Source organism: Lissotriton helveticus, chromosome 4_1 (assembly GCF_964261635.1).
Source record: "Lissotriton helveticus chromosome 4_1, aLisHel1.1, whole genome shotgun sequence".
Taxonomy (NCBI): Eukaryota; Metazoa; Chordata; class Amphibia; order Caudata; family Salamandridae; genus Lissotriton; species Lissotriton helveticus.
The window spans coordinates 364,440,520-364,460,010 of record NC_136063.1 but is presented as its reverse complement, the minus strand read 5'-3'; the positions used below and the strand labels follow the sequence as shown (position 1 = coordinate 364,460,010).

Genomic DNA, 19,491 nt, shown 5'->3' with positions numbered 1-19,491 from the left:
TAGTGGAGTAGCACCCCGATTAGTGAATGGTGTGGACTGGATGGACGGGGTTCATGGGATTCCGGTGCACCCTCATGAGCGCTCTTCCCACTCCCTCTGATACCCTGGGGCTCACCCAACAGATCTATGGCTAGTCCATATACAGACCATTGCCACTGTACACAGTTGCCCGCACTATAGGTTTCCCTCCCCTCTCCCCAAAGCTCCTCACCCACAGTTCACAGTTACCAGCTCCCACCGGCAGTCCCAAGCCGGCTTCACAGATTAGAATGCATGGTCTAGCCCTCCAACAAGAGCGAGCACGCACGTATGGAGAATGGGGAATTACACCACCCATTGCTCCGACGTAACACAGTAGACCAGTCACAGCAGACCACATTACTACACAATGTAACAAATCAGAAATGATCCGATGGGTTATGTTACGATGATATGATTTGTGGATTAGAAAATGTACGACATTACTGCTCGAAATTGCTCCGAAAGCTCGCAGCATGCATAAACGATTGTTGAACAATGTTATGTCTGCTGTCTAAACTGGTACAGTGTAATATAAAAACTCCAATAAAAAAAAGTTAAACAAACAAAACCTACTTATCATTGAACAAAAATCATTGATAACTTAATTATAATTAATTTACTTCCCACAATATACCCCCAAAAACACATACCACACTCTTACATTTAAATTAACCAAAAATGAATTACAAAACATAATTATCAATTTAAAAATGAATATCAATTAAAAAATGAATTATAACTTAAATAAAACTAATTTACTACCCACCCGATACCCCTACAAAACCCACAACCCACACCTAAAATGTAAATTAAAAAATATGTAATTACACAATTGACATAATTAATTATCAATTAAATAATTATTATCAATTGAAAATTAAATGTGAATTACTTATCATTTATTTACTTCCCACAGGGTACCCCTATGATCCCACAACCCACACTTAAAATATAAAATGCAAAAAATTAATTTTCAATTAAATACATTCTTTTTTAATTAAATAATTAATTTACTTCCCATTAAACTACCCCTATAAAGCCCGCTCCTAGAATTAAAACAAACATATTTACACAAATAACATACTTAATTACCAATTAAATAAATACTATGAAGTAGCAATTCATTATTGATTAATTACATTTAAATCACTTCCCACCCTATACCCCTATAAACTCCAAAACCTGCACATAATCATGTCTTTGATGGTCTTGTGAAATCTTTCAAGAAGCCCACTGGTTTGTGGATGGTAGGTTGTGGAGAACTTGTAGGTTATCCCACACTCCTTTCACATTGACTAAGTGTACACAAACATGAAGTTGGTATCCCTGTTAGACACCACACCTTTGGGGAACCCTACTCAGGTGAAAATCCCCATCGGGGCCCTTGTCACAGCAGGTGCACTTATAATCCTCAGAGGTTGGACCTCTGGGTATCTAGTGGCATGGTCAACAAAATCCTACATTGTTGATTCCCCCCCTTCCAAAGGGGGTGCCAATGACCCAACAACAGATAATGGATTATGGGAAGCTTTCAGCTTTTTCCCTGTCTTCTCACCGGACTGGTAGGTGAGGCAAGTCCTGAAGAATGCATATAAGGATATTGTCATCTAGGGACAATAGAAGTAGGAAACAAGCCTTGCAAAGGTCTTGTTCTGCCCCAGATGTCCTGCCAGGAGAATCTCATGAGCCATCCCCAGTAGGAATGCACAGGTGCATTAATTTATTATACAAGAGGGCTTTCAAAGAGGGAGCTGCATGAGAGCGAGAGGGAAGGTTGAGGACCAATCTGGCTGCCGTGATCTGCAGTACCTGGAGTTTAGACAGGTGTTCCTCATTGCTGCCTGCGAGTAACGCATTGCCGTAATCTAAGCGGCTAATAATGAGGCCCTGGACAAGGGGCATCTGAGAAGAGATCACTTAAAGATTTTTTTTAGGGTTTTCATGATGCCAAAGCTGGTGCGCACAGTGGTATTAATGTGTTCGGCCGTGGACAACTTGTCGTCGATGATAAAGCCTAGATTACGTTCTGATTTTTTGTGAGGGGGACATGGGCCTAGGACCGGAGGCCACCATTTATTGGTCCAAACTTTGTGCGCATGGCCGAAGAGCATGATCTCCATTTTACTCGCATTCAGTAACAGGTGGTTGTTAGCCATCCAATTACTGACTGAGGCCATACAGTTGAAAAATCTGACTTTGGTATCTTCCGGGTCTGTCCCAATCGTGATCAGGAGTTGCGTGTCATCAGCATATGAGACTGTGTCAAACCCATAGCTACGAATGATTTTTGCTAATGGGGACACATAACGATTAAAAAGTGTGGGGCTTAATATCGAGCCTTGAGGGATGCCTTTGTCATTGCTATGTTTTTTGGACACGAAGGGGCCGATTTGGACCATAGAAGACCTTTCGGACAAGTAGCTGCTGATCCATCCTAAGGCTGTGCCTCCGACACCGATCTCAGATAGACGGAGCAGCAAAGTGCTATGGGAGATGGTGTCGAAGGCTGCGGAAAGATCGAGCAGGATCCGGACTGCGGACTGCCTAGCAACAAGAGAGAGCCTTATGTTGTCTACGATTTCTAGAAGGGAGGTCTCCGTGCTATGGCATGCCCGGAAGCCAGATTAGGAGGGTCAAGTAGTTTATTTTGTTCCAAGAAGTGATAGAGCTGATGATTGATCAAGGATTCCAAAGTTTTACCAAACAGAGGTAGAAGGGAAATGGGGCGAAAATTAGAGAGTTGGGTTGGATCTGCAGTAGGTTTGTTTTTAAATTGGACGGATTGTGGCTTCTTTCCAGTGCTCCTCACCAGTGGATCCCCCTTCTGCTTGCCATCCAGCCTACTCAGGCCTGTCACCTAGATAGACTCCGGTAGACTACGGGTCAGCCTCCTCCGACACCTCATCCATCTGTACCTTGGAACATTCAGGAGCTGGTTTCCCACACCCCTAGCTCTTCCCACTCTTAGTAACTATGTGGGTCAATTTTCAATGCTCCAGACCTACCTGACTCAATTGACCTTGTGATTGTTCAGAACCACTCAGGCAACCTGAACATTTCCAGGTGTGACCTGAGCCCCACTTCCGTGTGCTCCAGACACTCCCCTAACAGACAGTCCACAAGCATGGCAGGCTCACAGCATCTTTAAGAAGACCTGAGACCCCCAGCCCATTCACAGGGAATCCAAGCCACAGGGCATTTGCTCTCCCGGTCGTCTACTACTACAGCCTGGTGGAATGTACTAGGAATCACCTGCTATGAGGATACCAGATGACACCTAACAGTAGTCATACTGACTCTTGTGTCCCTCAGAGCCTTCACCCTCTGCCCATTGATGGTAACCCACTGCCTTCACTTAGAAGTATTGGAAGGTATGTGGGATTAGGGCACCTTGTCCTTGTCTCTGAGGGACACTAGGGTAACCTCAGTTATTTCCCCTACCCTAACTAGGTCCATCTCCTCCCAAAGCTGGCTCCAGGTCTGCCCACCACTGGGGGTAAGCTGTGCCCTCCAAGGACACTTGGGATCACCCTTAGAGTGCTAAGCATTCATAGCACGTGGGGACATTCATACCAGTGTTCTTATCAAAGAAGCATTTTTTTGGTGGGCAGTTTGGGTTTCGGCTCATTTCCATGAAAACTATTTTGGGTGCCTTTAAAGAACTTTTTCTTGTTTTTATCTCCCCGCTTTCTTCAGGTGGGAACCATGACCACCCATTTGAAGGCCCTCCTCAAATGCCTTTTTCGACACTCTGGTGCTGACCCTGAAGTTACACTCCTCAGCAAACTTCCTGGGGTCAACCAGCTTGCTATCTACCAGGAATTTGCGCAGCTCTGTAAAACATGTACTGAGCAAGTGCTCCCTCAGAATCAGGTTTACAGGCCAATAAAATCATCTACTTTGCTGCCCTTCACCCTTCCCTTCAGGACCTTGCTGGAGTAGTGTACGGAGTCCACGCAGTACTAGCTTAGGAGGTTGTTGCTGTCTCTGAACCTTTGATGATATTTCTCAGGGATCAACCCAAATTTGGAAATGGTGGTATACTTGGTCTGGTCGTCTGCCTCAAGCTCAAGTTTAAAAAGTGTGCCATCCCCATTGTAGGCATGTTCCTACACAAGATAACCTCTCCCCAGTACTCCTCTGGGACCTTGTGGACCTCAGAGCGTTCTCCTATGCAGTAAACCACTTATCAATGTGTTCTCCCACCACATTAGGGGACGCCAGCTCATTAGGTATGCCAGCTCCTTAGGTATGTGGACCCTCACCTCTCGAATGGACACTGCAGGTACACTGCCACAAATACTGCTGGACTCCACTTGCTTTAAGTCCAGCTCTTTGAGACTGAACTCATGGGCCATTCTCATTTCCTCCATGGCCCGTCTCTTTTCCTCCAAGCTCTTTCAGCTTCCAGCGTCATCTTGGCCAGCTGTAGCTTGAGCTCCCTCTCTGCTTTCCTGTCCTCCACGTTCCCCTGGGTCCAGGCCCCTGGCAGACACACTGCTTACTGCTCCATCCTGAGAATCCAAGTCCTCTGCTGGGTTTGAGATGGACAACAGCAGGAATGGTTTGGCTGGACAATTGAACAATTCAAAAGTACCACATTTGCAGTTCATGTGGGTTATGACAACTGGTTCAGAGGTGTGTGGAACAAGAGCACTCCTGGGTTACTGTAACCTCATTGTGGCAGTTGGTGTCTGTTAATTATGGGGTCCTGGGTCCACATGACTGTTGGACCTTCTGTATTTAATAAGGGATCAATAATAATTATGTCCTACCAGCTGTCAGCTAACACAGCTTCTACTCAATCAATCAATCAATCAATCAGGGGTTGGTGGAGCGCGCTACTCACCCGCGAGGGTCTCATGGTGCTGGGGGAGGGGTAGGTCTAGCAGCTCCGATCAGTTGAAAAGCCAGGTCTTGAGTGCCCGTCTGAAGGTGAGTAGGGTAGTCTAACGTCTTATTTCAACTCGCAGAGTGTTCCATGCTGTGGTGGCGGTGTAGGAGAAAGCTCTCCCTCCGGCTCTGCTTCAGTGGATGCGGGGGACCTCTGCCAGGGCGAGGTCGGAAGAGCAAAGGTTCGAATTTGAATTTAATTTGAATTTAAAAAGCTTATATAGCGCATCGTACACCATTACGGTTTCTTGGCGCTTTAACGGCTTGCAATAACACAAAAGTGGACCATTTAGAGTGGAAAGGCCTGAGCAAACAGAAAGGTTTTCAGGCCCTTACGAAAAACAGAATATTGTTTAGAACTTCGGAGGTGGTCCGGCAGGGAGTTCCAGAAAACCGGAGCTAGAAAGGAGAAATTGGAACCTCCCCATTTTTTTCTGGTGAAACGAGGGACTTGTAGTAGGGACCGATCAGACGAACGAAGTTGTCTGACGGGAACGTAGTTGGTTAGAAGGGAGGAAATGAAGGCCGGGGCCGTTCCCTGTCGTGCCTGAAAGACCATGCACCCCATCTTCCTCTTGGGTTTGTGGAAACTCATTCGGTCGTTACGGTATTTGGGTCCGATGTTATTCAGGGATTTGTACGCGTGCGTGAGTAGTTTGTAGGTGACCCTCTTCTCAATGGGGAGCCAGTGGTGCTCTTGTAGGTGCGGCGTCATGTGTTCCCGGCGTGGTAGTCCTAGGATAAACCTGGCGGTGGCGTTTTGGATGGTTTGAAGTTTGCGAAGTAGTGATTTGTTGATTCCGGCCTAGAGGGAGTTGCCGTAGTCGAGCCTGCTGGTAATGAGTATGTGTGTGACGGTCTTTCGGCCAGTAAAGACAATCAACAAAGAGGTGGAACCTAAGCCCCAGGGCACCTTATTGTTGAAGCAAAGCGAACACCAAGTGCACACCTTTAGCACTTGACTACTATCGTAGAGAGACACACCAATCCAAGGCTTACCATAGGAGTTGGTGTGGGTCAGAAACTCAGAAATCTTAAAAACACATCATAAAACATTAAGCACCAATGTATAGTCATTGCTTTTATATTTAAAAAGAAAAGGTGCTATAATTCATACACAATTAAGGAATAAACACAAAATTACGAATGTAGACAAGGGTAACCAGATATCTTTAGTTTGTCTCCAATTTGAGATCTGAGCAAGAAGGTCTCCTAGTGTTAATTAATAAAACCTACAGTCCTGAGATGATTGTCATGCAGTTGAAAATGAGAATCCTATTTGTATCGTATTTTTGCAGTGTTCACGGTGTGTAACACCCTTCCTATGTATTTGTAAGAGTTCACATTGTAAAAAAAAATCATATTGTCACAGAGTGCAATACATTGTATTGTATGATAGTTGGATTTATATTTTGCGGTATAAAAAGCCTTTAGGTCTGATTTTTTAATGAGATTGCTTCTTAATTGATTTGAGATTTCGCACATGTGGTTATTCTGAATGCTATTTCAAGAATATGTGAATGATTGGGTGAGTAAATAAAAGCGTGGATAGTGTAAAGAATGGGTGAGTGAATACATAGATAAATGAATGGCTGAATGGAAGGATAAGTGTCGACGACAGACTGAACAATGAATTCACGTATTAATGAGTCAATGCATAGGATTATGAGTTAGTACATGGATGCAGGTTTATTTAGGTTCTGCGTTGGTGAAAGTGGCAGGAGAATGCATTCGATTCCCATTGTTGTACTACATTACCCACTTCCCAAATCATCACATGTCCTCCTAGTGACTCATTCTTTCAGTTCATTTACTCTTGTACACAACCACAATCATAGACATCAATTTGATGAGAAGGCCAACACTTGTGTAGACAATTTAGACTCTTGCTGTGAATATTCAGATGATTACCTGAGCAATGAGAGGGTGCTTGTTACATGTATCCTTGGTAAACATGAAGACAGTCACCAACATAACTCCTTTATTAAGAGCATGTAGGGCAATCCTTGGGAGCATTGAATTCTAGCAATTGTGAGGTGGGGCAGGTGGACAAAGTTGTGGAATGTTTTTCTCAAATGTTGGACTAAAGCAGAGGGTTTATTTGATAAACTGGAATAGCAACAAAAGCGACCAAACAAAAAGAGCTACTATATATCAAAGAAAATTAGCATTGGATAAATGAGTTCAGTAATGAATATACATAAGTAAATGAGTGTATCAATGAATGAGTACAATAGTGGGTCTAGGAATTAATGAGTATGAGTACTTTAACAGAGGAGAGAATGAATGAATACAGGAGCAAATGCCTTCAGCAGGTAAAGAGTGAGTACAGAAGTGAGTGTACATGAGTGAATGAGGTCATAAATGAATACAGGAGTTAAGGTGTGTTTTAAGGAGAGTGTACTATAGGGAAAAGGCAAACAATCAGAACTGAGCTGATTTAAAATAATAATTTAGAAACCAGGGGTCGTATTACAGTAAGTGCACCTGCAAGGGGATCTCTAATCCCCCATAAAAGTGGAGACGGATGCCGCCTGCACTGTGAAAACAAAGAGCTGAAAGCACCCACTCTGTGTTTTTATATGAATGTGCAGCCCACAGGGCAGCGCAAGTCCTCAGCTGCCCTGGGGACAGTGCATTCTCTGTGATAGGGTGCACTTTTAAAAAGGTGCACCCGGCACAAACAATGAAATAGCATTAGACGGCCCCAAGATGACAATCATTCAGTAAAACCTCCTGTTCTCTATATACCTCTGCTCACTTTTAAAGACCAAGTCCAAGATTCCACCCTAAAATATGCTGATCTAACTTCCTTGAACATGTACATGCACAGATGCCTAGAAAATATGATTGGTTTAGGTGTTTTACACATTTGTAGGAGGTTATTTAAGATTAGAAGTGTGTAGTCTCTTAATGTCCTAAGATTATACCTACTTTTGAGTCCTATTGTCCTGAATTCTCACAACTGACAGCAGTACCGCACCATTAACAGTTGTAGGTTCCCAAGAGCACTCTTATAACAGTCATTTGTGGTAATGGATCACCTAACAAAAGTAGAATGAGAATTTACCTGAAAAGATATGTACATTCTCACAATCTTCACCAACTTCTGAAATCAAAGCACCTTCTAATGCTCAAAGACGGAATAGGTGATTGAGTTACCTCGAAGAATTTCTGAGTTCACAAGAGTATATTTTAAATCTTTTTCTGATTCTGTCAGTCAGGAATATGATTTGGCCCTAGTAAATGACATTATTTGTTCCCCTAACTTTTGACTTTGAGGAACAAATGTCTTAGACAAGTGGGCCAGGTGTCTTTAGCAAAATGTGTGTATGTTCCCTATAATGTGTGTCATATGCACTAAGGCATTTTCCAGTAGACACAAAATGGGTAAAATCCTTTGATACACCTGGCCCTTTATCTATAAAAGTAATTTTCTGCAATGGCAAGCCTAAAGCATTATTATGTGGTTAGTAGATTTTCACTTTCACTTTGTTTTTGCCCTAAAGATCACCGTTTATATCAATGGAATACCCTCTCGATGCTCTGGAAACTGTAGCTATTCTTGGAATCCTGCAAAAACTCCAGTAATCTCAAGCATTGATCCAACTGAAGGTAAGTATTCAAAACTTTGTTGCATGTTTAGGATGAACTCCAAAACATTGGCTGGTCGCATTCCCTTTGCAGTGGTAAAGATTACTTACTGATCTAAAGGGAATGGGATTTCATTGTAGTACTTGGGCTAATAGTGCGATAACAGTAGTCGTCCTCTCATAATTGCACTTTCATATATGACAAAATAGATACTTTTTTCCGAGACATTTATGGTATACAATCAATTTTCCACAAAGGGCAGTGATGTTTATGGTACTTTGCAAACTGTACTCGAAAGAGAAGTCATTTACAATTAAGGGCCCGATTTCGATGTCGGACGGACAACCATCCAACAGCTAGTCGGAGGCTTTCCGCCCAACATTGATGGTTTCCCCTCCAAGCACTGTATTACAATACCGGGAAAATTCTGCTATGTTTCCGCAGTGCTCCGCATCAGAAGGACTCATAATCCCATAATAGCAGCAGAGCCAGCCTCGGGTTCGCCTTCAGGATCATGAGGTTGCTTTCCACCTGCCTTTTCATGCCTCACCATGAAAAGGCAGGCAAAAAGTGACTTTGGGGGCCCCTAGCAGGGCCGCCTTCACCCCTTGCCCTCTGCTATGTGGTTTCGGAGGCACCTATGATGCCCCCTAAACATAATAATAATAATAATGGGATATTTGTAAAGCGCTATAGGAACTTAGCCCCAAAAGGGCATCAAGGCGCTATCAGATGGAAACAGCACAGACATAACCACCAACAGAAACATAAGAGAGTGGAAAGACTGGATGGATCAGGGCTAATAGGATAGGGAGAACAGCCACGTTTTTATAAGTTTACGAAAGATTGTCAGGGACGGCTGTCTAGCGATTTCGGGCGGGAGTGAGTTCCATAGTTTTGGAGCGAGCGAGGAAAAAGCTCTACCGCCCCATCTCGCCTTGTTAACCTTTGGGACTATGAGCAGATTTTTTGAGGCAGATCGGAGGCATCTGCTGGGAGTGTAGGATTTCAGTAAGGATTTGACTCCTTCTGGGCCTGATCCGAAAAACACACTGTGGGTGAAGCAAAGGATCTTAAATGAGATTTTCACCTGAATGGGCAACCAGTGTAGTTCCCTTCTTGCGCCGTCGCTGATGATCGCCTCGGCAGATTTAAAACTAATCTGGCAGCCGAATTTTGAATGACCTGTAATTTTTGGATCTCCTTCTGATTTATACCGTCATAAAGAGCGTTACAATAGTCAATCCTGGATAATACCAGGGCGACCGTAGATTGTTTACGCGCCTCGGGAGATAGAAAATGGGCTATCTTCTTCAAGGTCCGAATGATGGTACAGCAGGTGCCAACCGTTTTATTGCACTGTCGGTCAAAAGACAGGGTAGGATCTATGATAACGCCTAAAGTCTTAACAAATTTGGCCGGGCGAGGGCATTCGCCCAAAGCGACGGGCCACCACTCCTCATTCCACAGATCTTGATTCCTGCCAATTACTGGCACCTCGGTTTTCTCACCGTTGAGCCTAAGAAAGTTCCTTATCATCCATGAAGATACTGATGCCATGCAGGTCTTAAATTTTGCAGCACAGTCTTGTCCCGACTGATTTATCGAGACAATGATCTGCGTGTCATCAGCGTAAGATAACACCTGGTATCCAAATTCTCTTATTATTTTAGCGAGGGGGGTCATGTATACATTGAACAGGACCGGGCTAAGCGCCGAGCCCTGTGGGACTCCACATTGCACCTCCCTGGTGGGGGACATGAAATCGCCCAATTTCACTTTCTGCTGTCTCTGATACAGAAAAGAAGACAAGAGGTTCAGGGCGTTGCCCGCTACCCCTATACCCCTCAATCTATCCACCAGGATAGAGGGGGACAGGGTATCGAAGGCTGCTGTTAAATCCAGCAAGACCAACAAAGTGGTCTGGCCCTTGTCCACGTCAGATCTAATATTATTTACTACCACCGTAAGGGCAATCTCTGTATTGAGGGACGCGCGAAATCCATGCTGAGATGAATCCAGGCGATTCTCCCTTTCCAGAAATCCTGTCAAATGACGATTTAAATGAGCTTCCAGAATTCAGTTTTTAGTTAAGGATATCCAATGAAGAATGAATATCAGCTATTTTGGTAAGGAAGAAGTCAGCGATGTTGTTACATAACATCTGTGATTCAATCACAGAGTTAGCTGGCTTGGGGACCGAAAGGGACCTTATGGTTTTGAAAAGCTCCCTAGCTGATCTCAGCCCAGCAGTGGTCTTATTAAAATAGTCCCTTTTTTCTTCCATTATAGCTTTTTTATAATCCTTAAGCGCCGATTTGTGCTATACTTTCTTTAAATCATTTGTCATAGCAAGCCAAGCCCTCTCTTTTTGTCTGCAGGTCTGCCGTTGCCCTCTGAGTCGTTCAGAGTACCAGGTGGCCGATGGGGTTTTTCTGGCAGTGTAGTGCCTTTTAGGGGGTGCCAAGATGTCTATCGCTCTCCCCAGCCCATTCGACCAACACTGAGCAGCCACATGTGGGTCTATACCTGGACGGGTACTGACCGTTGGAAACAGCGGGGCCAAAGTATCATTGTTGACCTCTCTAAAGTCTCTCCTGATCTCCCATGAGTTTCCTCCGGATGCAGCTGCCACGGACCTATTTAAGATGAAAGGGACGGCTAAATGGTCAGACCACGTGAGAGGGATGGGAGTCTCTATGGTGAGCCTATCATCGTTCGTAAAAATACCATCTAGGGTATGACCCGTCAGATGAGTCGGACTGGTCACCAGTTGGGTAAAACCATATGCCTTCAAACCTTCCACAAGGGAAGTTGTGTCGATGTCCTCAGCCTTTTCAAGGTGAACATTTAAGTCACCAAGAAGGGTAAAGCATGCTCTATTTACAAAGGGCTCTAATAATAAAAGCATATCGTTAGTGAACGTGGAGCGAGGGCCAAGGGGCCTGTAGCATAAAATGCCAGAGAAGGATGTAGTGGAGTTCAGCTGTATGGAAAAATACAGGGCCTCCAACTTGTCCGAAGGAGATGATAGCGGGTCAATGCGACAAATAAAATCCTCTTTGCAGAGAATCCCGAGACCACCCCCTCTCCGTCGCTCACGGTCGAGCCTGGACAGAGCATATCCTTCAGGGATATTATCCACCAAGTCAGGACCAGCCGTTTTAGAGCCCCAGGTCTCCGTAATGAAGACCCAAGGGGGGTCTCTAGCGAGAACAAAGTCCCTGAAGGCTACGTTGTTTTTAACGAGCGATCTCGCGTTAATTAGGAAACCCGGTTTCACAGGTGTAGATACATGCCCCATTTCTATTTGTGTCCAGGATTTATTACATGTGTCCGTGCGTTTAATGTCTATCTCCGAAGGAGCAGTACATGCACAAATTACCCTCTCCGGGTCTCTAGTATAAAAACAGGGGCGAAAGAGAGGTTTAAGGGATAACAGTGTGGCTCGAGAGTACAACTCACGTCCTAAAACGTTGGGGAACGGAGGAGCAGCAAATCTGGCGCCTCCTTAGCGCTGACGGGCGCAGACGGGCTGAACTCAGGCGTAACTCCGGCGGAAGTCTGGCGAGCTCGCTGCGCGTGCCCGCTGCGCGTCAGCATGACCGCCTTAAGTAGAGGTCTAGCGTCCTTCTGACGACTAGACCATCAACAAAGATGGCGCCGCCAGGCGCCTTCTCTCCCTCAAGATGTCCTCCAGTAGTGGGAATAATCGTGAAGGGACCCGCCAAAGAAGCGGTGGTTATTTACAATTATCGTGCAGGCAAGTGGGGCAAGCAATTAAAAACAGGGGAGAAGGAAAATAAAATTAAAGTAAATAAGACAAACAGGATGTTTAAAATAAAGCAGCGGAGCTCGCAAAATTGCGCAAGTAGGTGCAACACGCTCAAGTTAAAATTCGTGCAACTGGTCAGTTCTAAAGACTGGCCGAATGATTTACCCGCCTTAAGTAGAGGTCTAGCGTCCTTCTGACGATTAGACCATCAACAAAGATGGCGCCGCCAGGCGTCCTTCTCTTCCTCAAGATGTCCTCCAGTAGTGGGAATAATCGTGAAGGGACCCGCCAAAGAAGCGGTGGTTATTTAAAATTATCGTGCAGGCAAGTGGGGCAAGCAATAAAAAACAGGGGAGAAGGAAAATAAAATTAAAGTAAATAAGACAAACAGGATGTTTAAAATAAAGCAGCGGAGCTCGCAAAATTGCGCAAGTAGGTGCAACACGCTCAAGTTAAAATTCGTGCAACTGGTCAGTTCTCACTGCACTGTGTGGCAGCCACCATGCCACACGGTGCTGCAATTGTAAAACACCCATTTTACAATTGTGGCTTGAGCTGCAGGTCTTTTCCACCAACCGCATAAGCTACAATTATAAATGGATGTTTCTGACCCTCCATTGGGAAGTCACATTCAAATTCTGCCGGTGGATCTGCCGACCTATAATCAGGCACTTACATTTTGCTAAGGTGTCGGTGGGACGCAAGTCTGACTTCCATCGTAATAAGGCCCATTGAGGGAAAATAAATATTTTAGTATGGCAGGGATTCTCATAAATGTTTCTTTTATCAAATGACCAGCATTTACTAATTTTTCAGAAAGTAATACATTGTTTTGTAGTCCTAGTGGTTGTTACTAACATTGTGCTGTTGAAATAATAATACTCATATTATTATTATTATTATTATTATTATTATTATTATTAATAATAATAGTAACAGTAATAATAATAATAATGTAATAATAGCAATTACAATAACAATGGGTTATTGTTATTGCTACACATTATTATTACTATTGTTATTTTTATTATTATTATTATTATTATCATTACTGGTACTAGTATTGTTGTTATTATTGTCATTATTATTATTATTAACCCCTGGCCCGCGGCACAAATTCCACCACGGTGCAAATTCCCCCGCAGAGCTGGAGGGGTGGGGGGTGAGCGCAGCGCTGCTATGCTCATGACAGAACCACGCCGTCATGAGCCACGGGCGGCATGTGCTTATGACGGCGTGGTTCGGTCACGGCCCGCGTGCTCACTAATTCGCCCGCACAGGTGGGGAATCAGTGCCGCGTGGGAGGAGCGGCTACAGCATGACGGAACCACGCCGTCATGAGCACACGCAGCCCGTGGCTCATGACGGCGTGGTCCCATCATGTGCAGGCAAGGGGTTAATATTATTATTATTATTGTTATTATTGTTATGATTGTTATGGCACTTGTATCGCATTCACTTAATGGCTTCAGGTGGGTAGTGGATAATCTAAGAAATGTTGTACAATCTCTTCTAGAGGGTTTACCTATTATTACTGGCAAGACAGTCACATTCATGTATTTCTGACCAAAGCATTACTTCTGATGTGCGCTTTCATACACTCATGGTGACATAATTGAACATATTGATTTATTTTGAATATAATCTTTCACAGATACAGTAACAAATATTGAAGAAGGAAGTGGCAACGGCTACGTAGGTACGTGACCACAATGTTTTTGTTTGTATGCAAATGTTTTCATTTATTCAGTGTAATGCATCATATACTCCTGAGTGCACTTTAATGAGCTGCAATTGACTGGTGATTTAATTTAGGTTAAGTGAGTGTTTGGTCATCGTTAGGTGAATGTTTCTTGTTCAGGAATGTTATTATGATCACTGGTGGTCATTCCCAAGGTCAAGAAGGCCAGGATGGGTGGTCGCTCATTTAGGTTCCGGGCTGCGCAGCATTGGAATAAGTTCCCTTTGAATCTCAGGCTGGAGGGCTCTGAACGGAATTTTAGAAGGTTGCTGAAAACTCACCTGTTCTCGTGCAGCAGGTAGTGGCGGAAGAATTAGTTCTGTTTACAGTCAACTCACCCAGCGCGGGGACACGCCGAGATGGCGGACCCATTGCGCTTTACAAATGCTTTGTTATTATTATATTAATAGTACTTGCAAGCCACAGTTCGCCATGATAATGAAACAGTCAAAATAAGAGCTTGCACTGTTAAAAGCATGCTAAAGGATACTCAGAGGCTTGCCTTTTTAAGGTTGATAGAAAAGGCTAGTGCATACATTCTTATAGAATGTAGGTTTCCTTTCGTCAAGTAGCTTGATGTCTGATTCTCTCAGTACTCCTAATGCCTATGAATGCCTTAATAGTGCAAGGCCAAATGCATTTTTGTAAAGATATCTTTTAAATTTTCTTTAATACTTCCGTTTAACATCGCACTCATTTGAACACGCTCTGGATTGTTTTATATGTTTAAGGATTTCCAGGGAGTGATATATGTTTGTCAGAAAGTTAACCAATTGTATGACAAATAACTTGATTTTGCTAATAATTTGCAGAAGTAGAAGAGAATGTTCATGAACCATTGACTCTCAGTGGGCTGTAGCCACAAAGGTAAATTTGGTTGTAAACGCAAAGTTACAATCAAATGCATCATTTTACACCTGTTAAGAATACTCAAATTAATCTGTAGCGGGCCTTTACGACTATGGATTTCTTGCCCACATTTGTGGAGAAAATCTTGGTAATAAGTCCCAATCAAAAGGTAGGAAGTGTGCATTCCAAGGCGTGGCTTCCCTTGCGAGTTTCGGAATTCATACAATGGGTATTCTCAGACTCCTTTCGGACCTCTACGCAATGGTTACAGGTTGAGACGGTAAATTATTCGGTGGCTCTGCAATGGAAGAGCTAAATGGCTTCACAAAACAAAACAATTACATTAAAATAGGAGGCTCTATTGTCCCACTGGCTGTACAGAAAATATTGTAAAACGCCACATGGCATTAACACTGGTGAGCCTGAAAAATTGCCCATGCACAGCTTGTTAAGAGTACTATTAAAAATGCTGGTGAGTAGCAAAAATTTAAAAAGCACACTTAAGGGGGGATCTAAATATCTACCTGTACTTGTCATTTTCTATCATAAACAGGGTCAACAGTGGTTAGCTAGTGAATATTTACTGTACAGATAAAAAACATTTAAAAAGTCTAACATGATTTGCTATTTCTGATGGATACTTGTGAATGCAGATTCTAGATCTCTTGAGTATTCCCAAGGGGGAAGTCTAGATCTGGAAAATCTTTAGCAATGCCACTGGGTGGCATTTTGCACCTCCACACAAACGTCTTCCCACTCCAGAAGTTAAATGCAGAACCACATATAAGCGTCATCCATGCATTCCAACGGCAGATCCTTTCTTTCCGTGACACCAGAATAGGATCCAGCACAACATCTTGTCTCTTCTTAACATTTATCTGAAGTAAACAGTTTGCTAGTCAAATGTCACCCTTTAAAACCACAGGGCTTAAAACTTGTGGGGGCAGTTGCAAGCAAATTTCTGGAGACAGATAACACACCTGATTTGTGTTTGAAGCTTGGGGCTGGAACAAGAATACAAGACATGTAGTAGATGCGGCTTGATGAATTTCAAAACCACTCAGGACCATGAGGCACCCCTGTATGTTGCCAAGTCTAGAAGACTTTGCACAGGGACCAGTCAAAAATTAACCGAAGGTCCCATTAGTGAAGTCCTTCCTGCAGCAAATCTTCACTGCTGACGTCCTCGGAGGAATCAAAAAAGAAACCAAAAGAGTTCAAGTGGGTCTCGGACACTTCCTGCCTTTCTCAAACTTCAAGAAAGTGCAAGGGCGTAAATGTACCTCTCGGTCTTGCTTTAAAACTTGAGCTCCTTTGGACCTGATTCTGACTCTCTCACCAAGGCAACCCAAATTTCTGTGTTCCTCACTGATGTTGTAGCCAATCCATGACCTCTACAATGCTATGATGCAATCTGTTGCGACACTGCTGGCTCCCTGAGGGTTGCCTCTGGGACCCAAACAAACGTAACAACCTCCACCTGGAATTCCACTGGTGAGTCTGCCCTCTGAGCCAGATGAAACCTCTGGACCCATAATGGGTTGTGAGGCGAAGGGTGGCTTTACCTCAAATTGCCCAGTATGGAGGTGAAAAATAATGTTCTTACTGATGTCCTCCAACCAGGACAAACTAATACATAGCCCCTTTTACCTTTCAATGGGCCCCACACAGACACCATTTTCAGAATCACTAGCAAATAGGCAGATAGCAAGGTGCAAATGCACAGCTACAGGTGATCTGGCTTTCTTAATGCAACATTCAAGTCCAGAGAGCTTGGTGGTGCAGGAATCCATAAGCAAGGTTATAGGAAAACAGGCCATTTTGCCATTGTCCCCCCACTTTTTGCCCCCATTTGGACTACTAGATGTTGGTTCTCGACTCTTGCAGTGCATTGAAACCAGCTAACCAGGCCCAAGTGCCAGTGCTCTCTCCTTAAAACTGATACGTGTGAATTGGGAACCCCAATTGGTAAGGACTTTAACCCCCCCTTGTAAGTCCTTAATATGTGGTACCCAAGGCGGTGGTGCTAAAGGGGTTCCCAGGGCATGAAGCACTGTTTGTGACACCCTGAGTGACCCACATAAACTGCGGACAGCAATCCTACCATGCCTTTTGGCTGTCTGTTTGGAAAAGATATGGAACACACCACCTGGGAAGAGGTGGAGCTCTGGTCTCATCTAGAGATGTTAGGGTTGCTGGGGTAGGTATGTCTGCCACCCCTTACCCTAAAGGGGAAGACACTGCTGCCCATGGGGAACTATCCAAGTTGGCCACCTGACAAACTGAAAGGGGCTACTCCAATCAGAAGTCTACAAAAGACAGACAGAGTGCCCTACTCTTGAGGGCCTTTAGCAGCAGGCTGTGGCACAGGCAGCTGTTAACACCTCTGGTGATCACTTGATCAGTTGGGAGAATGGTCTCTTGTATAGTGAGACTTAGATTCCTGAGCCTGAACCAACCCAAATGTTGGTGGTCCCTCAGTGCTAGAGGGCCTTGCTACTGGGTCTAGTCTTGACACACCCCTTACAGAACAGCTGCAGCAGGTCAACATCTCTGAAAGGTTAAATACCCAGTTTTATTAACCCTGAATGAGAATAACCTCAGAGACATTCTGCAGATCCTCTCCCACCTGCAAGACCAGTGAAAATTAAGGGAAAAGCAAAAGGTAACCCTGCTTTTTACTCCCTGTTGTGGGAACACCCACTGAGATGGCCGGAATAGACATTGTAAGGCCCCTAGACCCCAAGACTCTAATAGGCAACAGGTTCATCCTGGTATAGCTGGACCATGCCACGCGGAACTCATAGGCTATTCATCTGAGGATTGTGACTGCACCCACAGTGGCAAGAGCACTATATATTTACCCAAGTATATTTCTCAAGGAGGTTGTGTTTGAACAAGGCACCAGCTTCATGTTTGCCAACACAAATTCCATGTGGGATGAGTGTGGGGTAACCTAAAAGTTCTCCACACCATACTGCCAGGGTCATGATTATAGGCCTACCATATCCAATGAGGCGTAAGTGTTAATATTATTTTGCCATACCTTCTTTTTGCATACACATAGGTGCCACAGAAGGGAGTGGGGATGTAGTGAACCATGTGTTGACACTCTGGTCTCAGATTAAGTGCTCTGAAAGAAGTCTCCGTGAATCTGTACCAGGAAGTGATGAAGCAGTGGCCCGACCAGAAGACCACTCTGGTAGAGTACCAACCCGGCTAAAAGATATGGATTATTGAGCCTGTCAAGCTATGGGTCTTAAAATATTTTGGACCGGGCCCTATGACAAACCAAGATATTTTAGGCTTCTCTTAGGGGTCCTACATGTCAACTGCCACAAACAACACTTTGAAAGGCTGATGGCGGTGTAGAGGATGAGAGTGAGCCAATGCCGGACCTCCTTTCTTTTAAGGAGCAAGATGGGTCAGTGGAAGGAGTTGTCCTCTCTACCATTGTGACCCCAGTGCTGGGACAATTTGACTCTCTTTTCCCACTGACTTCAGGGATCACCACCTGTTGTACCCATGATATTGACACAGGGTAAAACATACCTGTCAAAAACAAAATGACAAGGCAAGAGCTAGTATTAAGGATGAGGTGTCCAAAATACTGGATTAGGGTTGACTGAGTACTCCAACAGCTCTTAGCACAGTCCAGTATTTCTGGCACGCAAGGTTGCCACATTGGGTACCAAACCGGAATGCTTGTTCAGTGCAGATTACATATGGCTCAAATCAGTCAACAGGACTGATGCACACAGGATACCACGAGCTGACGAGATCATAGACCAGTTGGGAGATGTCAATTTCCTAAGTACCTTTGACTTAACATCAGGGTCCTGCCAGATTGCCTTAACAGAGAGTGCCAAGATGAGATCTGCATTCTCCACCCCAGAAGGCCACTTTCAGTTTTGAGTGATATCCTTTGGATTGAAGAATGCTGCCCCTGCTACCTTCCAAAGGTTGGTCAACTGGATCCTGGTTGGACTGGAGGACTTTAGTGACGCCGGCTTAGACAAATTTTGAGTTTTTATCTGTAGCTAGGTTGACCAGAAGCACCCTCGTGGGCAATGATTCTGCCCTGAAAAGGTTAGGCTTGACCATTAAGCTCAGTGAGTGCCAGTTAGGGAATGGTTCAGCTGTGTAGTTGGGCCAGAAGGTCAGTAGGTGTAAGGTGCATCCGCTCCAACCCAAGATCCAAACTATTTTGGCTTGGAAACCCCCCAAGACCCAGACAGATGTGAAAGCCTTTGTGGGTCACAGAAGTTATTACAGGAGATTTGTTAAGGGATATGCACCATTTTGGCTCCCTTAACAGAGATTATTTCCAAGCAGCAGACCAAAAAAGGTGATCTAGACAGAGGTGTGTCAGAAAGTATTTGCTACTCTTAAGGAAGCCATATGCACAGCAACAGTGCTTAAGATCCCTTATTTTTTCAAGGCAATGGTAGTGTAGAAGCTTCAGAGCATGGCATTGGGGCTGTGATAGCAGAGCTAAATGATGAGGGCTTCAATTAAACTGTAGCCTTCATCAGCAGGAGGCTACTTCCCAGGGGATAGAGTGGATTGCTATAGAAAGGGAAGCCTTTGCAGTGGTCTGGGTACTGAAGAAGTTGAG

At 44.3% G+C, this 19,491-nt stretch overlaps 1 protein-coding gene across 1 annotated transcript in view; it reads left to right on the top strand.

Annotated features, from left to right (window-relative positions):
* The window catches only part of LOC144828000 (fibrocystin-L-like), a 1,506,874-nt gene that overhangs the window by 691,387 nt on the left and 795,996 nt on the right, over nucleotides 1–19,491 (top strand). The window contains exons 28-29 of the mRNA XM_078686147.1: nucleotides 8,424–8,529; nucleotides 13,938–13,982. Of these exons, the coding sequence (XP_078542273.1) occupies nucleotides 8,424–8,529; nucleotides 13,938–13,982 (151 nt within the window). The remainder of the gene's footprint in view (nucleotides 1–8,423; nucleotides 8,530–13,937; nucleotides 13,983–19,491) is intronic.